We start from the raw sequence: 22,500 nt of genomic DNA on the forward strand, positions 1-22,500 counted from the left end.
GCAAAGGGCAGAGTGCCAGGGGGAGAGCTGTTATAATAGTTTTAACCCTGCGCTCAGGTGTGGCTTGCCTTTGTCAAGTGAAATGTCAGGGAAAAGCACTGCCCCTGGGACGCACACGCCGAGAAAAAGCGCGCAAGCCTGTCTGCCTCCACACTCTTTTCAAAGAGCCCTGCCATGCCTCCTTTACGTACACACACTCTCTCACTCTCTCTCTGACACACACATGCGAACATGCACTCCAGAGTCCATTAACCACACAAAAAGACCTACACACGTCACCACAATCACACTTGCTCTTATGCACACACCAGATTTCATGCCCAAACACACACACACACACACACACACACACACACACACACACACACACTTATGCCTGTTGTGTGAAGTTTCTTTGAGGAGACTTAAGTATTTTTATTCTGTTTAAAGTGGGATTTTTTTCTTTTGTTCAAGCTTTAGTTGCATCAATGCTTTCATTTACAGTAAGTAGGAAATAAGCGTAAAAAAGAGTGAGAGAGACAGAGAGAGAGTGAGATTGTGTGTGTGTCTGTGTGTGTGTGTGTGTGTGTGTGTGTGTGTGTGTGTGTGTGTGTGTGTGTGTGTGTGTGTGGTGGCCTATTTATTGTGTGCATAAAGAGTGACTGAAGGGAGCGGTACGAGATGATAGAGCAGTGCCACTTGTGTGTGTGTGTGTGTGTGTGTGTGTGTGTGTGTGTGTGTGTGTGTGTGTGTGTGTGTGTGTGTGTGTGTGTGTGTGTGTGTGTGTGTGTGTGTGTGTGTGTGTGTGTGTGTCTAAGAGAGAGAGAGAGAGAGAGAGAGAGAGAGAGAGAGAGAGAGAGAGAGAGAATATAAGAGAGAGCCTCTATTCTGTTCTGCATCTTCCCATGTGGAGGGCTCCCCTCAGGGACCTGGACCAGCCTCAGGCAGGCTCTCATACACCCATTACAGGCCATTCTCTCTCACACACACACACAAACACACACACACACACACACCGTCTGACGTCAGTGATGTGGCTGGTTGCTCCCCTGGGTGTCAGGAGCAGTCTTTGTTCCCCTCTCCCACTTCCTCTGCCTGTCCTTTGTCCCTAGAAATAGCTGTCCAGTGTAACTGCCTGATCGGAATCCTCTGCATCCTGGACGGGTCATGAGAGAAACCCGCTGAGACCAAAAGTGAGAAAAGTGAGAGAGGAATGGCAGGATAGATAAAGAGAGGAAGGATGTGAAATGAGCAGTAATATGGTGGAGAGAATGATAACTGGGGAACGGAATAAGTGTAGGTGAATGTGCATTGATTTGTCTGAGACTGTGACATAGGAGCCTCCCTGGAGGGAGAGAAAGAGAGAGACCAGAGAGAGAAAGAGTGAGTGATGGGGGTTGAATGTTCAAAGTGGAAGGCCTGTGTATTGGGGTTAAAGATCTGGAGCATCCTTCTGCTGTTCTTCCAAGCTCCAATGCACCGCCGTGCCACCAGCCGGTGTGAAATATTTAAACCTGCTTTTGGTTTGGGTGCAGACTGGAAAACACACTAAATAAGTCAGTAGACCCTTTTTGGGAGGGGGATGATGTCCGATGACCTCTTCTTTAAATTTGCCTGTTGGAATACCCTAACCAAGTCTCTTTCCGTTCTCTATCTCATCTCTTGCTTTTCTTTCACTTTTATCATTTGCACCCCTGCTTCTCTTTCCTTCTTTTTGTGGCATTTAATGAGAGCGTCTCCATTGGAGCGCAGCAGGGCCATGGCGGGCCTGCTCTCTGACTGGCTGGTGGGAGCGCCCTACTCGAGTAATGAACTCCCCCGGGATGTGGCACAGCAATGCAGGCTGCTTTCCACGCTCCATTCCCAGGGCGGCCTGGAACTGCTGCTGATGGAGGAGGGACGGAAGGAGGGGAAGCCTCACCCCCCCTTCTGCTGCCAAAGTGTGCGGCCTGTGAACGGGTAGATAAAGTGGGAAGGGGGTATGGAGCAGAGGGATCGGGGGAGAGTGTGCATTCGTGTGTGTGTGTGTGTGTGTGTGTGTGTGTGTGTGTGTGTGTGTGTGTGTGTGTGGACAGGACTCTGACAGCTGCAGGGGCTCAGGGCTGACTGGTGTGTGCCTGATAAGGGGTCGGTGCGGATCGCAGTCTCAGGGAGAGGACTAATAATCTACCAGCGTACACGCACATGCACACACACACACACACACACACAACCACACTCACACACGAATGAACTGTGTAAGAAAGTTAAGGAGAGCTAAGAGGAAAGGCAAGAGAGACTGTGTGTGTGTGTGTGTGTGTGTGTGTGTGTGTGTGTGTGTGTGTGTGTGTGTGTGTGTGTGTGTGTGTGTGTGTGTGTGTGTGTGTGTGTGTTATGTGTGATTGATTGAGAGAAACATTAGAGGGGCACACATCACCTTAGGCAAATAGTTTATCATCCACCATGTCTTCCACTCTTTTTTGGTCTGGATGTCCATTTTTTATGTGGAGCAAAATTATTTACCTGGTTTTACTTGGTGGACCGGTAGCAGAAAAAGATGCTTGACAAAGTGTAGCACATCTAAAATGATTTCTTATCTTATATGTAGTTCTAGCAAGTAGTACATATAGGAAAGGAACAAGGTGGGAAGCAGAAATACTGACCATTTGTGAAGGGCCAAGAAAGAAAGAAAAGAAAGCAAATTGTCCACTAGGTGTAACATAATACTATGCTGCTTAGAACCATGGCACACTTCCCCAATGTAAAAGAAAACAGTGAGTACACATTAAATAAGATTGTAAGCCTTAATGTAAGGGTTGTTTTTCCCCTATGTAATAACACTCCACTGTATGTCCTTAATTATTAATTTTTAGTAATACAGCATATTTAATAGCTTGAAACTAGTAAGTAATAAAACACTTGGGGGTTTGATTTAATTTAATTTTTTTCATATTAATTTAATTTTGGGGCATGTGAGTGAGTGTGTGCTGCTACAAAAGCACGCCCTTCTTCTGTGACTGTCTACACACTTTGTGTGTGTGAGCCTGTGTGTGTGTGTGTGTGTGTGTGTGTGTGTGTGTGTGTGTGTGTGTGTGTGTGGCAGACAAATGGAAATGAGCTCAGATACAGTTTATAAAGAAAGAGCAGACAGACGTGTGTGTGTGTGTGTGTGTGTGTGTGTGTGTGTGTGTGTGTGTGTGTGTGTGTGTGTGTGTGTGTGTGTGTGTGTGTGTGTGTGTGTTAAACAGAAAAGTTACATCTTCATAACATCATAACATAATATAGTTTCGTCTGCGTTTCTGTTCCATGTGTCACACAGATATTGGTTTAGAGGGTAAAAGTTCTCTACCATCCATACATTTATACATATTCTGTGTGCTGAAAGCGCTTTGCTTGTTCTGTGATTGTTCGTGTCTAATGGGAGAGTTTGGCGGCTGCTCTGCCATTAGAGAAGGGGCCACGGTGCTCTCGCTGCTTAGGGGCTCGGCCAGGGGGAGGGAGGAGAGGAGAGGCTTGAAAGCCGCTGCACGTCCATATTTGAAGTCATTTCCATGTTTCAGTTCTCCTGTGTTATTAAAAAGTAGAGGTGGGGTGACGTTTGAAGTCAGGATGGGGCTGTACTTTTAGGCCGGTCCCATTGCAATCCTTTTTTCTGCCGCCGAGGCCGAGCAGCTAGCAGCCACTATTGATCTACTGCTCCCGCCATGCCTGCCCTCCACCACACTCTGCAGGAGAACCCGATTATGTGGTGCTGTGCATGCCTGTGTGTGTGCTGGCATTTTGTATTTATGGGTTACATTCATGTATGTGCATACATAATGGTCCATGTGTGCTATCGTGCTCTTGGTTTGTGTAGTTTCTGCTCTGTATGTGTGTGAAGGTCAGCTAAGTTTCTCCTTCCCAGAGCAACAGCCCCTGGGGCGATGCCAGAAGTTCCCAACAAAAGTTTTTTTAATTTCTGTCGGGCAGTCACAGTGGACAGCCATCCTCCTTTGGGCCAGCAGGAGAGCTCCCTGCGTGGGCTGGGGCCTTGCTGGCGGAGGGGGAGGGCCAGAATGGGATCTGGCAATGTTTGTACGCCCCAGTGGGGGTTTGGGTTCTGTGTGTGTGTGTGTGTGTGTGTGTGTGTGTGTGTGTGTGTGTGTGTGTGTGTGTGTGTGTGTGGGTGTGTGTGTGTGTGTAAGACTAGCGCAAAGCAACCCCAGGAGCCAATGGATTGGAGAAGTTTTCCAGAGAGGCCCCGTCCTCGCCCTTTTTCGCCCCATGCTTTGGCGGATGTGGGCCGTAATTACTGGACCCCCTGGCCTTTCTCTTTCTCGTTGCTCCAGCCTTTGATCTGTTTCATGTTGAGCACATTTTTTCCCTGCTCGTTCTACCTTTGTCTCGTCCTTTGGTTCTTTTCTCAGCCTCTCCTTTCTGTCCTGGATGACCCCCCCACCTTTGCTTTGAACACAGACACTGTGCTTTCTTTAATACACAAAGAGACTGTACTTTTTTTTTCACCCCCTCTCTCCCCATTTACTATAAAAAAATTTTAAGAAGTTAGCTCCTTTTGTTGATGGCCATATAAAACTTTATACCTTTTTTTGTGCTACTTTTTCCACCGTGGCCTTGACCTTGAAAAGTAGCACGCTTCTTTATCACCGCTCCACCAACATGCATGAGAGTGAAGTAGAGGTGCACAAAGCTAATGGCCGGCCACTCCTCAGGTTGTGCTGTTGTTTAAGATTGCTTCACGAGTTTCAAAAAGTCCTTCTCGTTTGAACAGCAAAAAGAAAGAACAGTGGAAAGAAGCGGCGCTTGTGTGCATGCATGTAGCAGAGCATCTCAGGGAGAGCATAGGTGTTTGCGACAAAATAATAACGCAATTATGAAAACAGACCAAAGTGAGTAAGCGGCCCCCACCTGTTGTCGGTGGCGCTGTGTGTTGTTTAGCGCATGTCCTGCGGGGCATTGATCCGTAGCCTCCCGCATGTGTGGGGGATTGGGGCCGCTTTTTGTTTGCGAGGTAATGGCATTGTTAGCATAATGCTCTGTTGATTTGCTATTCACAGTGGTTTGATACAGCTATTCTTTTGGGCTAATTGCCACGCCACATAGTGCTCAGCTCTGTCGAAAGCTCACATCTGATGGCGCTATCAAGGCATGGATGTGATTAGCTTTTGTTAACAGAGAGCCGGTGGTATTTTGTGGCAGTAAACAAGGAAAAAAAATATTTTAAAGAAATTTATGTCTGTTATGTCTAACTTTAATTCATGTGTGACATGTCCAGGTTGTTAGGTGTGGTTATAGGAGGCAGTAGCACACTAAGCTCATGATGTATAGATTATAGTTTCAGAATATCTGGTGCAAAACTGTCTGTAGTTCCTAATACTGAATGGCATAATATGATAAAAAAGAAACTCTCAGAGATGTGATTTGAAGTCAAAATTGGCACGACAATTAGTATGGCATGGTTTATTTCAAAGGTGGAAGAATTATGAGCCTGAGAAGTGAGTGTGAAGAGGAGGCACACCCACACACACACCCACACCCACACCCACCCACACACACACACACACACACACACACACACACACACACACACACACACACACACACACACAAAGTGTTTCATTAATAATAGTGAATAGCTGACACTCTCTGTACTGTATATGAGAGAGATAGAATGTCTCCTGTAATAACAGCATTAACGTGCTGTTCATTCCATGTCCTTGAACCTCGGCTGGGCGCTGTGGTCTCTCCCTTGGGTGTGCACTGTTTAATACAACAGGAATTATCCTCTCCTTTCTCAGTACTGCCATCCAGGTGTCTCTTTCATCCCATATTGTGTGTGTATCTTTATTGTGCACATATCTAGTGTTTTACTTAAATGTTTGTGTGTGTCACTAATGGCAGGTCCAGGTGTTCCACACAGCTCTAGACTCCCATGAGATGACAGGGGCTCCCAGGGTGCCAGTCTGGGCAGAAGCTTCACACCTCTGACTGCTTGTATAGGTCCTCTCCAGGGACCCTCATTCTTAACCCCTACCTCCATCACCTCACACTGGCTTGTGTTTCTCCAACTGCCTCAGTGACATTTTTTATACTGACAAAGAGAAAGCAAAGCAAAAACGAAGACGTAGTTCTCCTGATCTTACTGTAGGGGGTGTCTCAGACGGGAATTTCCATAGGCACATAGGATATGATCTGTGAATGCCCTCTTATTTAAACAGTCTATAAATCACATCAGCACACATGAGCGCGTGTGTTCTCTTTCCACATGGCCTGCTTCAGTCATGTGGATTACTGTAAACTACTGGAGAGTCAGTGCACTGAAAGAAAATGTTTAGTTGAGAGCTCGACAGGGACTGAAGTTCGACTTGCATAAAATGAGATGCTTATCATATCCTTCATATGCCACCCTGAATGAAAGTACACCTGATTAAATCAACCAGTATGTTAATAATGAGAATTTTGTGTGCATTTGTGTGCATGAGCAGCGTATTTGGTTGGACATGCAGTGTACACACACACCCAAGGAGCATGATGAGTCATCAATATTACTAGGAAAGCATAAAAGTGCAATTAAATAGAAGTAGCTCCAGATTGATTTCCTATATATCTCTTTGTGTGTCTCTTACACAGAAAGAGAGGGGCAAACATCTCTAGAACACCGATTGTGATTTAATTGGTTGTATTTAACTTATATGGGCTATGTTAGACAATTCATTGGAAATTAATGTGGCCATTGCAAAGCCATAAAACACCTTTGTGTTACAGCATGTTTGTGTGGAATCACACCCCTCACACACACACACACACACACACACACACACACACACACACACACACACACACACACACACACACAATTCGGTATGACACATTCTCTATTAGCTTCCCCCTGTAGTGTGACAGCCTGCAGGCACACAGACTATTTTTAACAATGAGGTTTGGCTGATTGAGTTCAGAAAAATGAGAGATGGTCAGAGACAAGCATGGCCGTCTACCAAGCAAGCCAAGCTACAGACCACACACAAACACACACAAACACACATACACACACATGCACACTCACACACACACACACACACACACACACACACACACACACACACACACACACACACACACACACACACACACACACACACACACACACACACACACTACTCATCAAGCAGTGTCAATTGGGAGTTGTCTCTGTTTTAACTAATTTATTTCCTACCGCTCTTAGTGCTAAAATAGTTCAGTTGTGCTGCAGTCTTGGGTTTTATGTTCCTTTTTCCCCCCTCACTAATATCTTAATATCTTTGTGTCTGCAGTTTTCAATTCGCTTCTGTCTTATTATGTGATTCAGAATTTTTTTTTAATTGTTGTTTAAAATGGGCTTTTTTTAAATCACAAATGTCTTAGTATTTTTTTTTGCCCTGGCTACCAAATCTATTGTGTATGTATTCCTCGATTTACCACAGAAAATAATGTCCCTGTACAGAGGGGGAAAAAACAACAGAAAAGGTTTTAAGGAATAAACTACATATGTAATGGATGTGTGAAGGTTGACAAATGCTGGAGTGTAACCTTACACTTAGTATCCCAAGCAGTTCACATCATAACATATATATATATAGAACCATTTCCTCTTGCCGGTTGTAATGTGGTGTAAATGCAGTGGCCGAGGCTGTAGCTCAGCATTTCAGGTTGTTTATGTATGTGTTCAGAGGCCAGGGCAGGAGCAGACAAGCAGTGTGTGCTAACAGGGGGAGCAGGTGAGCCTTAACCTGAAGCTTTACAGCTTCTTTTTGATCAAAGAGGGCCACGTGGCAGACAAGACTGTGTGATCTCGGCCAAGAGCCTCTGCTCCAAAGCACACACACATCAGAGAGACTTGTGTACTCTACTCGGAGACTGCACAAAGACATGTTCAGTGCTGCATGTTCGCTCATTTCAGGGGCATGCACTCAGGCAAAGAGAGGTGAGGGTGGGGGTAAGTGAGGTTGTTGCTGCCCTGATTTCCTGCAAGGCTGGTACACAGCTGCTTCCCATTGACTCCCCGACAAAACTCATAGAGACACTCACACGAGAGCTAAAGAGGCACAGGCTCTCCATGAGAGAGTCATCAAAGGAATATAAGATAAAGGTGAACAAAAGACAGTTTGTGTTGGAAGGAGGGGAACAAACAAGAGGGATAGAGCACAGAAAAATGGGAAACAGAGTGATTGAGTGAGTGAAGGAGATGCTGAGAAAGATGTGTGGTAGAAAGCGGGAGCAGATGCCAGATGTCTTGGCCTGCTGACGCTGGAGCAGCGGAGAGACTTGTTTTGGTACACTTCACATGTAATTAATGTGCAGCTGTTTAACGGTGCAGGCCCCCACCGCTAACACACACCGTGCTGCATTGGAGTCAAACGCCTCTTAACCACTGCCAGTGCCCCTGTTGTCCCGCAACCTCTTCTCCTCTCTTCTCTGTCCTTCAGACATTCACTGAGAACTTGTTTTACATCTGTAGATTGCTAATGTGGGTTTAATGTTTTTGGGAAGAAACCAGGTCCTCTGGGATGCACAAATGTTTTCTTGGGGGCAGAACCGATAGTGACCAATAACATTTTCTTGTGTGCGTTTGAGAAACCTAATCAAGAAATCAACTTTTTGCTAATGATATAGATTAAACCTTTATTAAGATGTACTGATGCACTCTTAACATGTCCCTGGTGGGGTCCTGTTTCCAAAATGTGAACATTAGCATGAGCAGTACAATTAAATGGCAAGAATTAGTTCTTACAAATCCTGCCCATTTAATTGTATTGTTCATGCTAATGTTCGCATTTTGGCTTGATCAATTTTGGTATCTTTCCAAAGAATAAGTATAAGAGATAAATGTGTGCCAGTGTCTATTGCCCAAATAACAGTAGCACAATTTAAAGAAATTAGGAATGACCTACCACAGACTACTGACTTAGTAAAGATAATAAAAATTCAATGAAATTGAAAGTTTCATCCAAAAATTTCCACTTGTAAGTACAACTTGAGAGAAACTTATGAGTATGCATATTTACAATAATTCCAATGGCAGTACACATCATCGTGGTGGTAAAAAGTTCTTCTTATGGAAACTATTACAAATCAGAAACGGTATCAAGATGGTCAGTGTTTTCCTATATTGTGTCCTCAATCTGACTGCACCCAGCTGAGGGAGGGGACTGTGAAGGGGAGCTGGGGGATTGTGGGGCCCATTCTATGACGGCCCCATGTCTCCAGCTTCAGGCCTCCGGCCCCCTGCCCTTCACCTTCTGCCCTGGGAATGAAGCCGGCTGCCTGCACACATTTGGGTGCCAACCGCTCCATATGGGCTGTGAGCAGCATGTGTGTGTGTGTTTCTGTCCTCCAGGACTCAGGCCCCTGACAGACCGCCTGTTCACTGTGTGTCTGAGTTTGTCTGAAGCTGCGTATCGTCCACAGTTCTGAACCTTGAATGATTTCCTGTCCACTGACAGGGGGAGCATGTGAGGATATATGTGTTTCACTTGAGATCCTCTGGGAGACATGGCCAACTGAGTCCACTGGATCTCCTGACTAGAGTGTGTTAGCTTTATCATGCAGGGTTCATCACTGCTGAACAGTGTGTATTAGCGTTGCTCCACCGAACAGCATGGCTCACCACAGCTCAACAACAGATTAGAAGCCAGGGTTATCCATATCCCAAACAAGTGTATCTGTGTGTGTGTGTGTGTGTGTGTGTGTGTGTGTGTGTGTGTGTGTGTGTGTGTGTGTGTGTGTGTGTGTGTGTGTGTGTGTGTGTGTGTGTGTGTGTGTAGGTTTCTCTCAAGACAAGCAACCAGAGTAGTTTGAGTTTAGACAAAGCTTCTGAACACATGAGGGACAATACGTTAATATTTAGTGCTCATACAGAGATGAGCAAACTTTCATTAAATGCAGCCCAAGGACACAACAATCACAGCTAAGCATGATAATACTTTAATCCTTAATTCCTTTAATACAGAGAACTACAAGATGCTATGCATCCATGGCTGAAACACAAATTTGTGAGGGCACTAGGTAGGGCATTTCATAGGTAGAGCTTCATTATGTTATATTGTATGTAGGGCACAGAAAAAGAGAATAGGAAGTCATTTGAGATTTGCCCTAACTAGAAACTGGTGATGTTAAATGGTGAAATGAAGAAGCAATTCCAGACGGAGACATTTATAAAGATGACTCTTTATAAATGCAAAGGCAAATTTGTTTGACCACTCAATGATTTGCATTATTTCTAATTCGCATGGTGTGTCCCTACTTAGCTTGTATGGCACCTGAACAAGAAGGGTATCCAAATTCATCAGGGGTACTGAAGTATAGCATGGCAGTGGAAATAGCAGCAACTTAGAAGATTATAGGTAATTTGCAGAGCTGGTAAAAATGTGCTATGTGTGTGTTTGCCCATTGCAGACTGTCTCCCTTGAGAAGTGAAGGGGCACAGAACAGCATGATTGTGTCAGCAGGGTGTCACAAGGGGACTAAAAGACTAAAAGAATATGTAGAACAGCATGGAGGAGCAAAACTAGAGTGTGTGGATTTTTTAGTGTGTGTGTATGTGTGAGGGAGAGAGAGAGAGAGAGAGAGAGAGAGAGAGAGAGAGAGAGAGAGAGAGAGAGAGAGAGAAAGAAAGAGAGAGAGAGAGAGAGAGAGATATTTTCCAGTATTTTTGTATTTCAGTATCCTAGAACAGGTGTTTCGTCTCAGAGACCGCTCTCAAAGGACTGTTGACCATGCAGCCAACTCCTGTGTGATGCACCCTCCTGTCTCTCTCTCTGGGTCTATTTCTCTTTATGTATCACATTGTCTGCTTGACTGTCAGGCCAGTTTTGTCCTCTGTCATGTTTGTTTATGATTGTTCTGTTGCCCAGAGAGAAAAGAAGGAAGAACGGAAGGAAAGAAGGAAGAAAGGAGTGAATGAGTGAGACCTACCTAAGGAGAAAGTTGAGAGAGAGTCAGAATATGATGGTGTGTTAACAAACCAATGGGGTAGCAAAGGTTAATACATAAAGCACCTATAGGACTGAGAGAAAAAAGACAGAGAGGCAGAGAGAGAGAAAAGAGCCTCTTGAAAGTCGCTTTCCCCTGGCTGTTGCTCCAGGCTTGTCTGACTGGCATGCTGGGTGACCATGTGGGAGCTTGGGGTGGAAGTTGTTTTTCTGCCCCCTACAGTGCAGTTCTCCAGCCCGGGGCAGTGGGCAGAGGGCCAGAGGGAAGGGGCTGAGAGCCGAGCAGAGGCCTGCTGGGAAAGGTGGAGGTCTGGGCAGGGGGCCAGGCTCAAAGGTGGGGGTGAGGAGGGGCACTAAGGAATGTGTCTAGGTGAAAGGAATTGAATGGAAGAAATGCAGATATTGAGTTTCAGGTTGTTTCATATTGAGTAAAAGGCTGTGGTGCCTGGCACATTTGGCTGCATGGTACAAAAGCCAGCTCTTAATTATTAATAATAAATCTTAATTCATCAATCATATATTTGTTGGGTGTCTGTATTAAATTTTGTATGTGTACCTGGTAATTCAAACAATATTGAATTTGTCAATGCTTTTAGTTTTATTCAGCAAAACGTGTCTATTTATTTGATGTGATTCAGTTTCTCTTTTTTGCAACAGTACACAGCATTTGTCTTGGTGCAGTTATTATGTGCAGATTGTTTATCTTACCAATATTTCACTTTGACTAATAGGGCAGCATGATGTTTTGTTTACTGGCTGGCTCGTTCCAAATTTTCCCTAATTTAAGAATGATTCACACGTTTGCTATGGCCAAGCTACTGTAGCTCAAGAGCATTGTAAGATGCCAGACTAGAGACATGAAAAGGGGTTGGTGTGCTGTGGTTTTAAATAGTGTAATGTATAGTGCTTTTTATTGAAACAGTCATTCTGTCATTAATCGGCCATAGAACAGAATTAATCTGACTAGAAGTAGATGTTGGCCAGGAAGAAAAAAGTCTGATTGTGTAAAAGCCATAATGAACACACTGGTCAGTGAGGTATGCTTCAGTATGGGTTCTCCAGGCTGGTTCTCATATTGGGCGAAACAGAGGGGATTCCTACAGTACATTACTTTAAATTTTTTGATCTCTTTCAATTTCTTTCACTTTTCCTCTTTCCACTTTCCTTGCTTCTGATAAGGAGGAAAGAAGAGACATCAGACTGGGCACATCTTCATTATAGCTTTTCACCATGTTTCCAGCTCTGCATGCCAGCACATTGGCCATCCCATTAGCCAGTCCCGCGTGGTCTTCTCTGGCCTGGGCTGATGGCGGCATGCGGGTGTACACAAGGAGGGGGCGGTGCTCTCAAACCTCCATTATTGAGACAGCCACCAATCAGCTGCTGACGGTCGCTTCTTCTGTTATCATTTTCCCCAATTACGGGCTCCGGCTCAAGGCAGGGTTGCAAGACTTCATCAGAGTCTGTTGGCCAACCCCCACTCCCCCCCCCCACCCACCCCCCCCCACACACACACACAACCTTTTTCATTCGCACCACCCTTTTGTCCTACGCCCTTCTCTCCACCTAGGACTGGCCAGCAAGACGAAGACCAGCACCACTGGAAATGACACCAAGCCAGCTAGATAATTCAGTAATGAATCATAACATAAAAGACAGTTTGCAGACAGATAGACAGAACAAGAGAGAAGGACTGACAGAGGCAGACAGAGGGAGGGAAAAAGAAATAAAAAGACCAGATAGAGAAAAGGGGAGACCATCAAGGCTACAAAAAGGAAAGGGGTGAATAAGAAGATTGAGGTTCTGTGCTCGTTCTTGGCTTGGCTTTGGCCGCTTCTCTCCTCTTGCTCTTTATGTTTCTTTTCAAATTCAACTTTTTATTGAAATTTCTTACCCTGTTTAGTACTCCTGCCAAGTCCCCCGGCGGACAGATGACAAAAGCCCTCTAAAAGCCATGTGATCTTCCATTTTTCGACAGCCACACTTCTGAGGATTAAGGCTATTTAATGACTATAATCTCCCTCTTTCTCAAAAGTGATTTCTCACATTCTCCCACAGTCAGAGGGATTGCATTAGCATTAATAGATTTATAATTCACCAGAATGACCACATGTGCCAGGAGTTTGTTCCCCCATCCTCCTCAGTCTCTATTATTCCTTCCTCATCTTGTTTCTTTCCCTCTTTTGCTTTCTTTTCTACAGCACTGTGCTTGAGCAAGTGTTCCTTTGTATCTCTTGCCCCATGGTAACGTGTATCCTTGCCACAGCAGGAAGGCTTACCTGTCAGTCAGTATGAACCCCCTCCTTTCCACTCTCCTCTCTTTCCTTCACTTTCACAGTGTCCAGATCACAGGCTTTTCTGTCAGGGGCCACAGGCTTATTGTGTAGCTAAAGAATTCACCACAGTTAAGTCCCTCATGGGCTTTTATTCTGGGCTCTTTCATTGGGGCGCCAAGGCACTCTCTCTCCTATGTCACTGTGGTTTTAGGTTGTTTTGGGATAGCTCTTATAATGACATGGACACCAAAGCTTGTGGTGCAGGGGACCAAAGTGACTGGAGAAGAAGGCACAAGGGGTGTCTTACAGTGTAATCTGACAATGTGACAAAAACTATAAGAGAAAAAAAGTCAAAAATCTATGCTGCAGGGTTTTTTTTAGTACTCTGTTGCTGGCATTTCTCCACATTTCATAAACTGGGTTTGTATTTTGTTCTTTCCTTCCCTTCTTGTTCTTTTCTACCTGCTCTTTGTTGTTTTGTATGAGTGTCGAACTATGATTTTATATATTGATTTTAAATGTGGATTTAAATTTTTATTTTCTAATGGTGAATGTGTCTCATAGCTGTATCTTAATTTTTAAAATTTATAATACATGAGTTTACAAATTTCTACTCCTAAATCCCCATGGAGATATTTGTTCTGCTCAGCACCTACATTTTAAAATGAATTTTCCAGAATTTCTGCTGCGTTCACCTTTGTGTGCATGGTGAGAGAAAGAGGAAGTGAAATCCTACTATTGCCATATGGAGTTCTAATTATTCACAGTTTGTACAACACAAGCTGACGTGAAGCACTTTTCTTTGTACAGTTTTGCTTATTTTCATTTCAAAGCCTGGGCAAAACTTGCAGCATTGTTTTAGTGGTCTTTGGGGTATTACTGAACTCAAAGGGGGAAGATGGTGGAAGGGGATTCTGGAGTTTTATCATTGAAGAGACATGCAAATATTTAATTACAGACACTTTAAAAATAACAATGCACAGCATCTTTCCTCTGTCCTGTATGAAAATAAAGAATTACAATTTGGTAACTAAGGAAAGTTCCAAAAATTACCCACTGCAGGGCAAGTAAACTTCCATTGTGTTAAATAAAAAAAAAATGATAAGAATTGCAATAGAATGCACTATTATTTTTCCTACTGTATTCTATTTGTATTTCTTCAGCAAAAATGTTACATAATTTATGCAGACGCTCGCATGTTTTCAATTGTTGTTGACTAATTTGTGGCAGTGAACCAACATGAAATATTTCAAGCCCAACCCCCACAACCCATTTCCATTTCTATGTCTATGACTGTGTTTATAGCTTGTGAGTTGAATGCTACCCCATCTTTGGAAACATCTGGGGTTGCCAAAGGTTTTTAGCAGCACGTTAAGAGTGCACAATCTGTGAGCAAAATAATCCAAACAAACAGGCAGTGATAGAAAGTTTTGTGTTTATCTTTGCCACAGAAGGACTTTGTATACGTATCATGCCTACTCAATAAGTCATGAGCTCTGTCCCCTGCTTTAATTTAAAGTTTGCTATTTGAGATGCTAAATAGACATTTTGACTATGTCAGGCTCCATCAAAGTTCACAAAATAGGGTGATATGAAGATTTTATCACATTTATACAGTATAATTATAACTGGAAAGATATGTAAAACTTGGGTCCTTTAGCAAGAACCTTAACCCTCATCTGCTGAGCGGTATAAAACGAGATAAAATTTGTTTGCCGAATGCCATAAATATAAATGTCTGTATTTTATTATTTTCATTTGTACCCTCTAAAATGACTTAATACTATTTCCTGTAGGGACATTTTAGAAGGTTTACCCAAAATGAATCCAAATTTGAATCACAGGGATGAGTTTTTTTTGCAAATGGAGTGTTAGAGAATACAAAATAGATTTCTGTCCTTAGTCCTCCATACCCCTGTGATTTGGTGTATTTACTTATTTGCCTCTCTGTAGATAGTGTTTTCTCACTCATAATTTTTATTCTGCCTGTGTTTTGCATTGCAGATGGTGACGATGACCCGGGGCTCTCCTGGGTTGCGTCCTCTCCCTCCAGCAAAGACGTGGCATCGCCATCACAGATGCTAGGGGATGGCTGCTGCGATCTGGGCATGGGGGAGGAAGAAGGAGGCTCTGGTCTTCCTTATCCCTGCCAGTTCTGCGATAAGTCCTTCAGTCGTCTCAGCTACCTGAAGCGCCACGAACAGATTCACAGCGACAAGCTGCCCTTTAAGTGCACCTTCTGCAGTCGGCTGTTCAAACACAAGCGCAGCCGTGACCGCCATGTCAAGCTGCACACCGGTGACAAGAAGTACAGCTGCCAGGAGTGTGAGGCTGCCTTCTCACGTAGTGATCACCTTAAGATCCACCTGAAGACACATAGTTCCAGCAAGCCCTTTAAGTGCAGCATTTGCAAGCGTGGCTTCTCCTCCACATCTTCGCTACAAAGCCACATGCAGGCTCACAGGAAAAACAAGGAACACATGGCAAAAAAAGACCAGGGCAAACGTGATGGGTCCACGGGTGATGCGGCTGACCAAGACCAGGACTTATACATGTGTGATTACTGTGAGGAGACTTTCAGCCAAACAGATGAGTTAGAGAAGCATGTACTAACACGGCACCCTCAGCTTTCAGACCGTGCAGAACTACAGTGCATTCACTGTCCAGAGATTTTTAGTGACGAAGGCACCTTGCTCACCCACATTGACCGAACACATGCCAACAAGAAACATAAGTGCCCCATGTGTGCAGAGCAATTTACATCCGTAGAAGAGGTCTACTGCCACCTGGACAGCCACAGGCAGCCTGACTCGAGCAACCATAGTGCCAGTCCTGATCCGGTGCTGGGCAGTGTAGCATCCATGAGCAGTGCCACTCCTGACTCCAGTGCCTCACTTGAAAGAGGGTCCACTCCAGATTCAACTCTCAAGCCTGCACAGGGTAGACGCAAATTGGTCGCATCCTCTGATCATGATGATGGAGGCTGGTCAGGCAAGGTGACATATAGTTGTCCTTATTGCTCCAAGAGAGATTTCAACAGCCTGGCTGTTCTGGAGATTCACCTGAAGACTATTCATGCAGACAAACCTCAGCAAAGCCACACCTGTCAACTGTGTCTGGACACCTTGCCAACTCTGTACAATCTGAACGAGCATGTACGGAAAGCTCATCGAACCAGTGGGGGCTCTGCATCCAACTTTCCCCTTTTACAATTCAGCAATGTTTCTGCCTTTCACTGCAACTACTGCCCAGACATGTTTGCTGATATCAATAGCCTGCAAGAGCACATCCGTGTTTCTCACTGCTTGCCTAGTGGTGTGGTTGCTGGCTCTACAACTCTAGAGGGCAACCATGCCTTCTTCTGTAATCAGTGTTCAATGGGGTTTCTTACAGAATCATCCCTCACTGAACACATCCAGCAAACCCACTGCAACAATGCAAGTGGTGTGACCAAAATGGAGTCTCCTGTACTGCAGCCTTCACAGTCCTTCATGGAAGTTTATTCCTGCCCCTATTGCACCAATTCTCCAATCTTTGGGTCCCTACTTAAGCTCACTAAACACATCAAGGAGAACCACAAGAACATCCCACTGGCCAACAACAAGCGCAAAGTCAAAGTGGCAGACTTGAGTCCAGCTTCATCTGATGTGGAAATCTCCTCCCCAAAACGCCACAGAGTGGCTGGTGATTCTGCTCCTGCAGGTGCTAATGGGGACTATCCCTGCAACCAGTGTGACCTTCGCTTTACTAGCTTTGAAAGCTTCCAGGCCCACCTTAAGTCTCACCTGGAGGTACTTCTGAGGAGACAGTCCTGCCCTCAGTGCAACAAAGAGGACTTTGACTCTCAGGAGTCCCTGCTGCAGCACTTGACCATACACTACACCACAACCTCCACACAGTATGTCTGTGAGAGCTGTGATAAACAGTTCTCTTCTGTTGATGATTTGCAAAAGCACTTGCTGGACATGCACACTTTTGTGCTGTACCACTGCACATTGTGTCAAGAGGTATTTGACTCCAAGGTCTCCATCCAAGTTCATCTGGCTGTCAAACACAGCAATGAGAAGAAAATGTATCGTTGCACAGCATGTGCATGGGATTTCCGCAAGGAGAGTGATTTGCAAATGCATGTGAAACACAGTCATTTAAGTCAACCGACTGCACCAGGTGTTGCCAACAAAGCTCGCAAGTGTATATTCTGTGGGGAGAGTTTTGGTACAGAGGTTGAGCTTCAGTGCCACATCACCACCCACAGTAAAAAATTTAACTGCCGAATCTGTGGGAAGGCCTTCCATGCTATTGTTTTACTGGAGAGACATCTCAGAGAGAAACACTGCATGTTCGATGGAGGAAATGGCAACGGAAATGGAGGAAGTCAGAATGGAACTCCGAATGGTGTGAGTCAAAGCACTAAGCGTGGAGGTGGAGGCTCAACTGCAGCAGCAGAACAGGCTGACCTGCAAAGCATGCTCCTAAAGGGAGGGGCTCAGGAAACTGCAAACAGCCATGAAGCCAGTGGAGGAGAAGAAGAACTAGATGCCTCAGAGCCAATGTATGCTTGTGACATCTGTGGTGCAGCATACACTATGGAGTCCCTACTCCAAAACCATCGACTGCGTGATCATAATATAAGGCCTGGTGAGGATGACGCAGGTTCCCGCAAAAAGAAAGCTGACTTCATCAAGGGTAATCACAAGTGTAATGTCTGCTCAAGAACCTTCTTTTCTGAGAATGGCTTGAGAGAACATGCCCAAACTCACCGTGGGCCAGCTAAGCACTACATGTGCCCCATCTGTGGAGAACGCTTCCCCTCTCTACTCACACTCACAGAGCACAAAGTCACCCATAGTAAAAGCCTGGACACAGGCACCTGTAGGATCTGCAAGATGCCGCTCCAAAGTGAGGAGGAGTTTATTGAACACTGCCAGATGCACCCTGACCTGAGGAATTCCCTGACAGGTTTCCGCTGTGTGGTCTGCATGCAGACTGTCACTTCCACTTTGGAGCTGAAGATTCATGGCACGTTCCACATGCAAAAGCTCTCCTCATCAGGTGGCAGTGGAGGGGGAGGAGGTTCAGCCTCATCATCACCCAATGGCCAGCTGCAGGCCCACAAGTTATATAAGTGTGCCCTCTGTCTGAAAGAGTTCAAGAACAAGCAGGAGTTGGTCAAGCTGGATGTCAATGGCCTGCCTTTTGGGCTGTGTGCTGGCTGCATGAACAGAGGCACAAATGGTCAGTCACCCAGTGGGGTTGTAACCCCTCAAGAGCCAGGGGAGAAAGGTGCTTCTGGACTACGCTGCCCTGAGTGTGCTGTGAAGTTTGAGACCTTAGAGGATCTGGAAAGCCATGTTCAGGTAGACCATCCTGAAATGAGCCCAGAAACAAGTGCAGCTAAAAAAGCAGCAGAGGCCTCTCCTGTCCCTAAAGTAAGTGCTACATTTTGCTGTTTTAAAGAATCTTTAAGGAAGTTGTTGGTCTTTTTTATCTTAAGGTGACTTTCCTAAATGTCTAAAGAAGTTTGCTGTTGTATATTTGGAGTGCTAGCAAAGATGTGTAAATTCATGACCATAAGCCCAAAGGGTTTTGCAGTTCTCCTGCTTTGCCAAATTACAGATTTTTTTTTATTCTGCTAGATATCGATGATGAATTTTTAGGATAACTAATTCTTTGGTCAAAATAAAGGAAACCCTTGATAGGAAGATACAGGGAAAAACTGAACATTTAAGTATGAAATATTTAATCACCCCTTCTACAGTATGTTTCACAATCCTGTATGCTGTCTTGCAGAAAAAAACATATCAATGCATCAAATGCCAAATGACCTTTGAAACAGAACGTGAGATCCAGATCCACGTGGCCAATCACATGATTGGTGAGTGAACACCTTTGTTTTGTCTGTGTGGGTGTGTGAATGTGCATGCTTTATTGTGCGTGCGTGACTGCTCTCCAGGCTCTCCTCCTTCTCTCCTTTCTTAGCCCTGCCTAGCCCTCTCACTCCCTGCACACAGGTGTGAGACAGACAGGTGAAATGAACAGCTCTATTTCTGGATCGCAGATGTCGCTCTCGACAGCTGTTCCATTGTTTAACACTTGAGTGCGCAGCTGAGGCTGCGGCTGCAGGTCTGATTGCTGTGGTAAATCTTCACCACACAGCCAAGGCTGGGACTACAGGTCTCACTACTTCTGCAAAGGCCAAAAAAATTAGGTCAGCTTTTGTTTTGTCAGCTTTACTTAATCCCAGATATAATTTTGGATAATTACAGACAATGTGTTCTGTAGATTTGACAAAAAGATGTGGGCTTCATATATGCTCTAAATGACTCTATTACAAATTGTAGTATATGAAGAGGATATTGTTATTTGCAAATTTTGCTCGAGCGGATATTATTTATTAAAAGAGGTACATGTTTTTGTCATGGTTATAATTCAGTATCTACGTATATCAAATTGTCTACTACAGCCTCTTGGTAACAAAATACAAGATTTAATAGGATTAGACACATGGTTAGGATTAAGATGGCGACATCAAAGCCACAAATCGTCTCTTTGCCTGTTCTAATTGTGTTTTGCGAATTTTCCAACTATGTTGATGAGATGTTAGGGTGTAATGTGCTGATTCAGACTGTAGTTATTTTTACCAGGTGGATGACATTTTCAAAGCCATGGCCCAGAGTAGCAAAGCCATGGCACTTAGCATTTGCTTCCAATGTTGCTTCTTTTATTCTTTAATAATAGTTGCTGCAGCAGCAGACTGTAGTGTAGATTAACGAGCAGGGCCTTTGAGGAATTTTTCAGCACAGATCGTACAACACACTGAGCCTTAGTACCTTCTCCATATTTGTAAGCAACAACTGCATGTAGGACTGATTATGATACCTAATTTCTCAGCTATTCAGTTCCATAACCTTAACCTTCCAGAAGTGACAGCATCTTATGACCTTCATCTTGAATCACTTCTGCCCCATGATTCATTCATGTATTGCCTAAGATCCAGCTCTCTCCTCCAGACCTCGGCAGTCCAATATGTACTACACTTTAACTTCTCCATTCTCGTTTTTCCCCTTTCCCTGATCAGGGTAAAAATGGATATTCACCTGCCCCTCTGCTGCCATAAAGGAAATTTTGGTTTAATTAACATTGTAATTGTCTTAAAAGCCGGAGGAGATTAATTGTGGAATTGAGTCAGATTATTTTGAGTGCTTTTTTATTCTTTTGTTTTTTTCACCCCTTCAAAGATCGATGACGTCATAACATAATAAAAGAGTGAGCGGAGTATTAACCTTTATCAGACATCACGTTAGCTGGCAGAAAATTGCAGCGAGATCACAGAGGAGCTCTAACTGCAGCATGCTCTCACTCTACCATTCTTCTTGCCAGAGATTACTAAACAATCATTAAAAAGCTACACTATCTGTCAGCTTTGATATATGACTTCTGAGGCTATAATATGGCTTTGATACTCTAGGATCTATTTTTTTCCTCAACTAAGTCCTTAACACAACTGTGTCTGTAGATTATATATATATATATTTATTTTCTTCCCCAGTACATTTCATCTCTGCCTATTTGCACTTCTCAGCTGAAAATATAATTGACAAATCTCATACACACCGATAACACCAGAACACTTACACACAGCCTTTTTTTTTAAACCATTCTTTCTTGCATGTTTGCTGATACACCTTCCTGTGTCACTCCATCACAACCCCCTTCCCAAAAGTGTAGGTGTGATCATACCTCACCACCTTCCTACCCCTCTACTTCTCCCACCCTCACTCTTTCTTCATCTCTGAATGATCATTACCGCAGAGATGACACCTCATCTCAATCAGTTTAACCAGTCAAACCTGCAACATCTGCTCCTCCTCTCTTCTTCATTCTTCCACCTGCGATCTCCCCTCTGCTGTGCAGTCACGCAGCCTGTGTCATTTCCTTTGCCGTCACTCTGCTCCACTGGCAAGACCCCCTTGAGTTTGGGATTCAAATGTACCAATCTCACGGCACAACCTCCTCCTCCTAAAAATATAACTATAAATATACAGCAACAAGAATTGAATAATGTGTACCATGTGTTGTCTGTAACATATCGAGTATTTTTGGGCTACCATATTCTCCTGGAATGGAAAGATGAGATTGTCGAAAATTTATTATTGGTGCATATGGAAGGCACAATCATAGCAGGGCATGAAGGAATAAGAGTTTTTATTCCTTCTGCGTTATGATTAAAACAGCATGATTATTCATTTATCTTTAGTAACTGCTGTATCCTGGGCAGGGTTAGGATCGATCCAAAGCTTACACTAGGAGCGCTGGTTTGAGGCAAAAATTTCTACAAATAGATAAAATGTCAGTGTATCTCAAGATCCCATACACACCCACATACTGTATTAACACACTTGTTCACACCTGGGGCAATTCAACATAGCCAGTCTACCCACAGACATGTTTTGTGAGGTAGGAGGAAACCAAAGATCCCAGAGGAAACCACATGGACATGAGGAGAACATGCAGAGAAACCCTACACAAATAGTAACCCAAGCTCAGGATCCAGCCACAGAACCTGGAACTGAGAGTCATCAACTCTTTTACATTCTAGTCGAATCATTTGTAATTATAAACAAGCATTTTTAAGCAAATTACTGCTCCCATGCAAACTATCGATACTGTGAGAAATATTTTCTGTCTCGTGACTGCAGCCCCCATACATTATATGATAATGTGCCTCATATACCCTGTAGTGTCCACACACTAACCATGGAGATGGAGATGGAATATTGGATGCCTAACTTGTCAATCAATTATCAATAAATCTATCAATTTATTAATATCTTAAAAAAAACCCCACACACACAGTGTATCAGGAATTCGATTGTTTGACTGACGGTTTAAGAGTTCACACGGCAGGTAGGCAGTATGACGCATCTACAATTAGACTTGTTTTAATTAAAATAGCTCTGATACAGTACAAAGCTGATTTGTAACATTACGTCTCTTCTCATTAACCTGTTAGTAAAGTGCACAGGAACATTAGTGTGTTAGGTGTTTACTGATCTGAGGTCAATATGAGTTTGCATTACAGAGGGGTACACAGTAATTCTAGCCATGGCTGGAGTGCCTTAAGAAAAGGGTGATTTGCTCAAAACTAGACACTTCCTGCTGTATAATTCAATCCTGATAGATTTCTGTTTCTTTTCACACACAAACAGAGATCATCCATCCATCACACATGCTGAGGATGTAGATGACTAAAGAAAAATAGTCATCTCCTCTCAGGACCTATCTTTATCTCTCTCTCTCTC

General features: G+C 44.0%; 1 protein-coding gene across 7 annotated transcripts in view; it reads left to right on the forward strand.

The window, feature by feature from the left end:
* The window catches only part of znf423 (zinc finger protein 423), a 140,587-nt gene that overhangs the window by 56,218 nt on the left and 61,869 nt on the right, over window positions 1-22,500 (forward strand). For 3 of the 7 annotated variants that reach the window (XM_027161661.2, XM_027161662.2, XM_027161663.2), the window contains exons 4-5: window positions 15,203-18,627; window positions 18,989-19,073. In XM_027161661.2, coding sequence (XP_027017462.1) covers window positions 15,203-18,627; window positions 18,989-19,073 — 3,510 coding nt within the window. Of the gene's footprint in view, window positions 1-15,202; window positions 18,632-18,988; window positions 19,074-19,151; window positions 19,407-22,500 lie in introns of all 7 variants that reach the window. The other 4 variants (XR_007144706.1, XM_047822508.1, XR_007144707.1 and 1 more) reach the window with 3 other exon arrangements.

Source organism: Tachysurus fulvidraco, chromosome 13 (genome assembly GCF_022655615.1).
Source record: "Tachysurus fulvidraco isolate hzauxx_2018 chromosome 13, HZAU_PFXX_2.0, whole genome shotgun sequence".
In the NCBI taxonomy this organism is placed as follows: domain Eukaryota; kingdom Metazoa; phylum Chordata; class Actinopteri; order Siluriformes; family Bagridae; genus Tachysurus; species Tachysurus fulvidraco.